General features: G+C 37.1%; 1 protein-coding gene across 1 annotated transcript; it reads left to right on the top strand.

Moving 5' to 3' along the window:
• The first annotated feature begins 203 nt into the window (after positions 1-203).
• Positions 204-7102, top strand: LOC144435244 (pyrethroid hydrolase Ces2a-like). Its single transcript, XM_078123834.1, has 8 exons — positions 204-563; positions 1278-1437; positions 1577-1654; positions 2066-2184; positions 2882-3049; positions 4253-4890; positions 5180-5352; positions 6970-7102. Exons 1-8 carry the CDS (start codon positions 204-206, stop codon positions 6999-7001), a joined length of 1728 nt encoding a protein of 575 aa, XP_077979960.1. The 3' UTR covers positions 7002-7102.
• The last annotated feature ends 2569 nt before the right edge of the window (positions 7103-9671 follow it).

Genomic DNA, 9671 nt, shown 5'->3' with positions numbered 1-9671 from the left:
GACATGTGTATAGGGTGATGGGTTGCGTTTTTGCTAAGCATGGTCTTTAACTTGAGGTCTGTTTGGTCTTAGTTATCGGAGGAATTTGTCATGTTGGACTCCAGCACACAAAATCCGCTCTCTACCCAGTTAGAAATGACCGATCCCTTACATCACCTTGACCTGCCAAGAGGGTCATGCCATCGCATACCAGCATCAAAAACATGTGTTGGAGTATTCGACTTCGTGCTGCATACCTAGTATTGTTAGCAATAATACCTAACAATGCGGAAGATCCAACTGTCGACATCAGCACTGGTAAACTAGTTGGTTCAACTGTACAGTTCACACACGAGGACACCCAACACACCGTGCATGTCTACAAAGGGATACCGTACGCTGAACCCCCGATAGGGGACTTAAGGTTTCGACCACCTGTTCCTAAATCACCATGGCGTGGAATTTACGATGCAAAATACACCAGAGGTGCCTGTGTGCAAAGTAAGTCTCCTTTTTTTCTAATATCAGAAGACTTGACCAGTGAAGACTGTCTATTTTTGAATGTGTTCGTGCCTCAAAGTGAGGTGAGTAAGTGTCACAAAGAAATGTTAAGGAAATATACTAAGGGAGACTTGAGTAATTACAATGGGGTGGGGTGGGGTGGGGGCAGGGAAAATAAAATAGTCTGTCGTGTAAAATAAATTCCTTCCCCGATTCCATTTTCTTAAAAAAAGGCCGTCCCTTAATTTCCTTTGTCAGAAAAATGAACCCCCCCCCCCCACATCCAAATATCTTTAACGGGTTAAAATGGCGTTGAATTTTAAAAGGGTCCCGATTCTGAGACTCAGTGGTTGGTCAATTTGTGCGAAGGCACCCAAGTGCTTGGATCTAATTGGCAGCGATGAAGACCAGAACCCCCAAAACCCTGTGTACTCACTCCACAGTGGGATATGGCGTCTGTGGCAATACCGGTATGCCAAAAATCACAAAACGATGTAAAGTTAGAAACAGTTACAGTACATAAAATTTGTCATAGTACAATTAGACACTCTTCCCTGATATGGTGTTAAGTGCGGCCCTCCCCCGAGACTTGATTTTTTAAATCTGACCCATCTCCAACTCCTCGGCCCTCCTGACTTGTAATAATTGAAGACTCCCTAAATATTGGTATACACAAATGTCCTATCTACTCAGATTTATCGTATTATTGCCTAGTATACGTTTATCGACTTAATGTCCACGAATTTGTCAAGGACCGGCTAAAATAATTAAATATATAATTAACTGATTATCTACAGCTGAAGAAGTATGCAGTTATGGTGTGGATACATGGCGGTGGCTTCAGCATGGGGTCAAGCTCGCCAATAGCATACGATGCAACCCCATTGGCTGCTATCAATGACGTCATTGTGGTATCTATCAACTACCGACTTGGTTCACTGGGATTTTTAACTACAGGTGGGTATAGGACTGACTTTAAGTCACAAATGTTTATGTACAGGGATTATTTTAGTTCAACTCGTTTTGATCTTTTATTTGTATACATTAAATCCCTTGAACTCCCAGAATTCAATGTCTTTAATTTGCATACAATCAGGTGACTCGGCAGCAGGTGGTAACTATGGTATGCTTGATCAGGTTGAAGGATTGAAATGGATTGAGAAGAACATCAAAGGTTTGTGACGGACCTCCTGTTTTTAATTTTTGTATCAAATTGGTATATTTTTGTTTTTGTCAATATCTGCTTTCCTTAAATGATCTCAATCAATCTTATTTGTCTAGGTCTTCATAGTAAATACGTACAGTGTCAATAGCATTGCAGGCGAAGTGTATTAACCTATGCGCATGCATGTTGTTAAACTGGCAATTGAATGGTTGAAAGAGATTCCAGAAATTGAGGTATTCCTATGGCCATACCTGATATGGCCCAACCTCAAACCTGTCATGGTTTTGTTACTATGAGAGTACCCAACTGCTAGATACCTCGCTCAAAAACTGAATTAACGAGTCTTAAGCGTTACATTCAGCCATGGATAATTTGTGTTTTAATAGCGAGTAATTAATTCTCGTTCTGTTCATACATCAGCTTTTGGAGGTGATGCGGACAGAGTGACCATCTTTGGAGAGAGTGCTGGATCATTAAGCTGTCATTTGCATATTTTGTCCCCTTTGTCATCTGGACTATTTCACAGGGCTATTCTACAGGTAGATCTAATGTATTTGGTCATCAGGAAACACAAAGTTTACAAATACAAATTGAAATTTGACGCACACAAATATATATATATATATATATATATATATATATATATATATATATATATATATATATATATATACAATGTATATATATATATATATATATACATATATATATATATATATATATATATATATATATATATATATATATATATATATATATATATATATATATATATATATATATATATGCGTACCCCATGCGGATGACGTTCTTGTGTACAACAGAAATAGGATTGTAGCATGTGGACATAATGTTATAGCAAACAAGTATAATATTTGCCCAATACGAATATTAGTTGATGGATGCAAATGTTATTTACAAATACTAAAACATTATTCATCAATAACAATATTAAAATTGACGAATACAAATGTAAGTTTAACGAATACCAATATATTTTTTACGAATATACAAATACATGTTAGCACATGAATAGACATTGACGAATAGTAACATGATATTTACGAATACAAACATTGATTTTTAGCATGAAAATAACGATTTGAGGAATATAAATGTTTATATGAACCAATGAAAACATGAATTTTACGAAAACAAATGTGATTGTATGCCTAAAGATGTGTTTTACTGAATATTGCAACACATGGCCTGCCATATTTATCCACTACATTTCAGAGTGGCGTCATCTCACCAGCATATGGCCTTATGGATGATATAGAAACCTCAGTTAAGGCTGCTTATACATTGGGCAAGGAGCTTGGATGTGAGCAGGATAATTCTGAAGATCTGGTTCAGTGTCTTCGTAAAGTTCCAGTTGAAGGCTTCGTGCAAGCTTCAGTGATGGTATGTTTTGGAATGAATATGCTGTCATATGTTTACACTTCTACAGCAACAGTGTATTTCGTAAAATGTTATGCCGTTCGTTGAAGCATCCATTCGACATTATAGCCCATTCGCTGAACTAAAATATACTTCAAATACAATTAAACCTCAACTTTGTATCACATTAGGTTCCATCGCAGGAAAAAAACGAAAAGCATGATTTTATAAAACAATGACAAAGTCCTAAAACGACCACACTCAAATCCGGGACAATGCCTCAGCTGAGGTCGTCACCTTTTTGTACGCTCTGCAACAAAAATGTATTCCCTTCCATCATAACCGAGAGAGAGAGAGAGAGAGAGAGAGAGAGAGAGAGAGAGAGAGAGAGAGAGAGAGAGAGAGAGAGAGAGAGAGAGAGAGAGAGAGAGAGAGAGAGAGAGAGAGAGAGAGAGAGAGAAACACTTGTATTTCAAATTTCTGCCTCCTGATGACCTGCTGAAATCGGTAAATAGGTATTGCTAAATTAATAAATTTAGCAAACGTCAACGATAGAAATGATCGAAGTGTCTACTTTCAGGGAATTCGTTGAGTGAAATTAATTAATTTGAAATTGATTTAGGATTATTGGACTGACAACATATTTGGGGTAATTCTTTCATTCGTGATATCGTAAAAGAGTATAAAATGTCAAATATGAAGAAGATGTTTGCCTTCAAATAAGATACTCAATATATACCATGTCACGATGATGATAAAACATATTCCTTGATAAATTAAAACTTTTCTCGAGTAAATCGGACTACCGAAGCTTGTCTCCCAACCGTCAACAGTGTGGACTCCAGGCTCCACCAGATATCAATAAGATGAAACAATGCCCGAATCATGTTAACCATTGCATTTCACCTCTACTTTATTAACATGTAACAAAGATCTGCAGCAGGTACCAACTCAACTTTAGCGAAGAGTTTGGGAGAGAATGTTGCCTACGCCAATAGTGTCAAGGAACAACATGACTGTCAGACCTATTGTTTTCCATGTCGTAATATTGTGTCTCATCTCCAGGTATATACCTACATGCTTCTAGAATCTTGCTGACAATGTATGGAATACAATTGCGAAATCATAAATATGATAGTACATATAGGTATCATTTATTCACTAATTAGATTAGTCATCTAATAGTCATCTATTAACCGACGTTAAAACTGGGTATTCTGATTGCAGGAAAGTGTTAAAGCTGGAACCGACGTGTTGGAACCGTTTAGTCCAATCGTAGACGAACACTTCACACCGAAAGATCCTTTCCGAAAGCTGTCTAATGGTTCTTTCAATAAAATTGATTGCATTGTTGGATCAATGGCTGACGAAGGCATGTTCTTGAATCTGATGTTTTTCCCCGAGGCAAATGGTACCGCGCCATTTGTTGACAAAGCAACATTTGATGCTATGGCGCCCATGTACGTTTTCCCACCAAACCACAAGTACCCAGCTATTAAGGACATGGCGAAATATCTCTACACAGATTGGGAGAAAGCCGATTCTGCCGATTATAGTTATTTAGATGCCCTAAGTCAGATGGGAGGTGACTCGTTTCATGTTTGTCCGATTGACAAGTGTACACGTGATCTGTTCAATGCTGGTGTTGATGCCTACCTTTATCATTTTACTCACTATCCATCATCATCCATCTGGAAAACAACGTGGCTGAAAGCAGCACATGGGGAAGACATTCCATATGTATTCGGCTATCACTTTCACTCCCAACTTCATCCAGATAGTGTATTGCAATTTGATATGACGGATGAAGAAAGTCTAATGTCATTGCAGATAATGAAATATTTAACTAATTTTGCTAAGACTGGGTGAGCATACATAAATGTTTTATATGAAACGTACAATAGTTTCCTTGTAATAACATATAGTAATAAATCCTCGTGCATTTTAATCAGACTATCAATTTTCTAAATGTTACTGTTTGATTTTACCATTTTGAATGCAGTATAGACATGTTGTGTACGTTTCCATTTCAAGTGAATTTGCTTAGAAATTTAAAAATGTACTATTTTCTGTTGATAGTCCATGTATTATTATATATTATGTACATGTATATAATCGAGAATTATAAAATAATCTCTTCATCTATTTTGAAAGTGACCCTAACATGAACGAAGATGGTTACATGACAGAGATCAATTGGCCCAAATTCAGTGTTCCTGAGCTGCAGTACAAGGAACTATCTCCATCCATGCCAACTAAAAGAGCCTTAAAAGCCAAGGAATGTGCATTCTGGAATCAACTTCAGTCGATGATACGGGAACTCACAGGCGAGTATAGTGGTGCACCCTTGGTGTTAAAATTTTCTCTGTAATCAATAAATGAAAACTTCTCGTGGACCAAAACAAAACCAGATTTAAACTGAATGCCTTCCGTAAGGGTATAGTCTTGCAATTTCATGATTTATGCAAGAAATTTAGCTCTATATCTGTGATTCGTCAAGTCCCAATGAAAGTTAGTTGTCAGAAATGTTGTTCAAATGGCCACCTCCTATTCTCAGCACAGGAAAGCTTGCCATTCTCAACTTCACTCGGTTTTCGTGATCCCCTACATACATATGCAAATAATCTTCTTTTTTTATCATCTTTTTTCTCGTGTTTCTCCAGGCAATGCATAGTGCAGATCCGAGGGGAAACACAAAAGAACTCTTCCTACATTAATTGCTACTTCAGCGAAGATAACTGCAGAACTAATCATGAACAATTAACAAAACAATTTGTGTCGTCACACCACTTTAGGCAACGTTTCCTGACAGAAACAACAACTTTCTTTAGTGTGGCCACCGTGTATAATTACTGAAATATGCCAATAAATAATAAAAACTAAAAGCTAAATCAATAATATTTTCAGGACTAATGCGCTTTGAATTTGAATTTAAAGCATGCATTCTTGAGATATACCCTAATTACCGAAAACCATTAATTACATAAATTGCTCATTAATATTCATGGGATATTTACTAAAACCTAAACAGTTATTGCCATTACCCTACGAAACACGTCTACAAAATTTTGCTTGAATTGAGCCAGTCGTTTCATAGAAAATGGTGATACAGACACACAGACACACACACACAGACACACACACAGACACAGACTTTTCAACACTAATACAAAACCTCCCTTACGGAAGGTAAAAAGCGCGTATAGTCCGAGTGGTTTTATATAAATTGTGATCTAGGATCTATCCTTTCAAAATACAAGTGTTCTTTGTAGTCAACATTCATTAAAAAAAACCTAAAAACACGTCTTGATTCAAATTATAGATTTAAAAAACATGGCATCGTTTTTACATATACTGTGAGCTAGGGTCAATTTCTTCAACCACACACCACTGTCATGTCATAACACACATACACTGTGTCGATAAATAGGAAATCACCAGTCCCGTGCTACGGTATACAATGGGTGGGTGGGTGGGTGGGTGGGGGGGTATTAAAGTTGTACCGGTACAGTATTTGTTTTATATGTAGCAAATTACGTATGCCAGAGAACATATTATGTGACTTTGATGATAGCATGACACCAGAACTACAGGATAAAACATGCCATGTCACTTGTATGTGAGACATCACCATCAATTGTCGAACAAATTTACTTTCGGTTGACATGATTATGGAAAGTGATAATTATGGCATTCCTCTTCTGTTAGTAACAATTTTCATTAAAGTAATCTATACGCTTTCTTGATGTCCATTTTGATAGGACCTTGTTTGTCAAAGACAAAAGCTTTACACCTAAGTTAAATTGTACTTTAGAAATACCACACAGTGTCTGCTGGTATCACCAATAACAGGACACAGCATCAAAATATACTTCTAATCATTGCAAAAGAGATAGAAACCACTCCACAAGCTAATGTAAACTGTTTATTCTCTTTTTCCCCAGATGAAATGAAGACAAAATGTGGAAAGGAGTGATTATTATTATTATTATTATTTACATGTGATTTAAGATTTTATAAAAGATTCAACATTGGGTCAGTAGATGACGTCACTGTATTTCGTTATGTTGAAAGGGAATTCTATTTAAGCAATGTGTGTTAAATCAGATAGATTGACAATTTTCTTTTGTCAAGATTACGAAAGAGCACATTGGTTTTGTTTTGTTTTGTTTTTAAAAACGTTGCTTGTAATTTCATTATGTACATTTTAACGTAATTTTTATAAGCATTGTTAATTATTCTTTTTAACAATACAGTTGTTGTTGTTGTTGTTGTTGTTGTTGTTGTTGTTGTTGTTGCTGCTGCTGCTGTTGCTGCTACTGTTGTTGTAATTTGCTTTACCCTCTGAAAGTACAGTTGAGTAATAAAGATCTGCTTACTACCTGACCTTATGAGATGTCATGTTGCCCGTTTTGAGAAAGAAATATGACCTTAAAATATCAATGTTATAAATGAATAACTTAGTACTCAGCAAAAGTATATATCCAGGACCTCCAGATTTGGATATTATTTGTTTCACAATTCAGCAATTAATACTGATTTGCATAATTGATATCTATATATATCACTGGGCAAAAAGTTGAATAGACATGAATCTACGTAAATTTACTGTATCTGCAGATCTCACGTATGCGCTTCGTGTACTGAAGTATACGAACAGTATACTAGACATTAAGTCTGCCGAAATCTACAGTTCCGTAGACTAAGCGTACACTTAAGTCTTTTGTTCCAGCTTCCAGACTTGTTTTGCACACTGTATATTTTACGTATTTGTTACGTATACGTACGTGCCACCATTGTTGAATGTCTCTGAGTGTGGAGTTGTTCTCTTTTCACCGTTAGTCTATTGCTGCTATACCCTCGGGCTTTCTTCCGATACGAGACGCTTGTCGTATCGGAAGTAAGAGGAATGCCCGAATGCCTCGCAGCTAGACTATGTATTATCACAGACAATTATAAGAAACTGTTTCTTGGTGTTATACGGCCGTGGAAGCGTACCAATCGGCACTACTCGGCAATGTTGTGGACGACTTGACAAATCACAGATAGTCTGTGATCAAAATGTAAATACTGTACATGTGATCGCGTCCAACCTATGACAAAACTTACTCAAAACATCCGTTTGCCGCGATTTGATATTTTAGTGTTCTGTGATGTGCAAAAAAGGTTTTTATATCCCACACCAAACATCGTTTTCGTTTCATTTTACAATGTTCGATATGTATCATTCAGAAGTCTGTGTCATTTTCCTCCACAGCTTTCGGACTTTTGCAAAGAGTTAAATCACCGTCAATGGTTAAAACTATGCCCGGTTAAAAACAAAGTTTTGATTTGCATATACATTGTATAGAACAGTACAACAATGAAATATCAAAAGGCCAGCTGTCAGCTAGTCTTGCTGCTAGACGTTCGGGCTTTCTTTCGATGCTATAACTATAAGCGAACGAAGTTCGCATGTGAGGGCCTGCCCGAATGTTCCATCCTCGATAGCGTTGTTCGGCGGTGTGTCGTATTTTATCGGAAGAACATCCGAGGGCTAGCTGATAGACTAGCTGTCAGCTCATTATGGCTTTCATCACTAGATCGCGATATCCTGTACACATTGCATTGTGCGACTGATAAAATTTTCCATCATAATGTTAGTTTCGTTGAAAAAAACTTAGATACAAGCAATACACCTTCGCCGAAAAGACGAAAACGTCAACCTGTGACTTCTCATCAGCGTCTCGTATTGATTAATGGATGTGATGGTGAATTAAAACAAATGAAAACTGAACTCGATTAGTTGCTTGACCAACTACTTTTCAGTCTTTTTCTCTACAGTACAATGTATATAAAACTGCTATATATTATTATCATTAACATTGGAGTAAAACGTTCGATCGCCTGCCTCGCGGCCATGCATACTCTGCTGCCGTCCTGGATACATACAACTTGCGGTTAGCTTATACATAGAAAAACAGATACAGTGTTGCAGTTTTAAGTGCAGTCTAGTTTAAAGGAAATATAAGATAATGACCATTAATTAAAACGTATTAGATAAATGGAACGCTCTTGTATACTGGGTCGTCAGGCCGGCCCTGGAGCACTGCATTGTGTCCTGGAACTTGAAAATGTACATGGACCAGCACGAATATGACAGCAGAACCGATCTGTTGTAAGTCTACAACTAAATGAATGTTCTTCAGTGGCTAGTATTAATGGGGAGACCATGGTGGTATCGGACACCGTTTCTCTCTAGAATCTCCGTGAACTTAGATGGTAAACAGTGATGTCACGTCTGCATATGCTCGAGATTGATTTCATTAAAGAGAAACTAAAACGGCTCACCGCTGACGGAAAAAAACAGCATGTAAACAAGCAAACGAACAAACAAAAAAGAAACAAACAAACAAACACACACACACACACACACACACACACACACACACACAATACACATACAAACTAACTTACAAAAACCGAATATCTTGCATATGCAAGTTTTGATGGTGCCCTACACAATTGATGACATTGCGTTTTGGGTCATTGAAAGGTTTTTTGTACATTCAGTGACCCCGTGTTCGTCATATAGCAAGCATGTACTATTACAATTTGACATAGTCACTTTATTGCAGTCAGAGTCCCTAGGCCAAACATACAATTA

The sequence above is a fragment of the Glandiceps talaboti genome, chromosome 1 (assembly GCF_964340395.1).
Source record: "Glandiceps talaboti chromosome 1, keGlaTala1.1, whole genome shotgun sequence".
In the NCBI taxonomy this organism is placed as follows: domain Eukaryota; kingdom Metazoa; phylum Hemichordata; class Enteropneusta; family Spengelidae; genus Glandiceps; species Glandiceps talaboti.
This window is presented reverse-complemented; position numbering and strand designations above follow the sequence as displayed.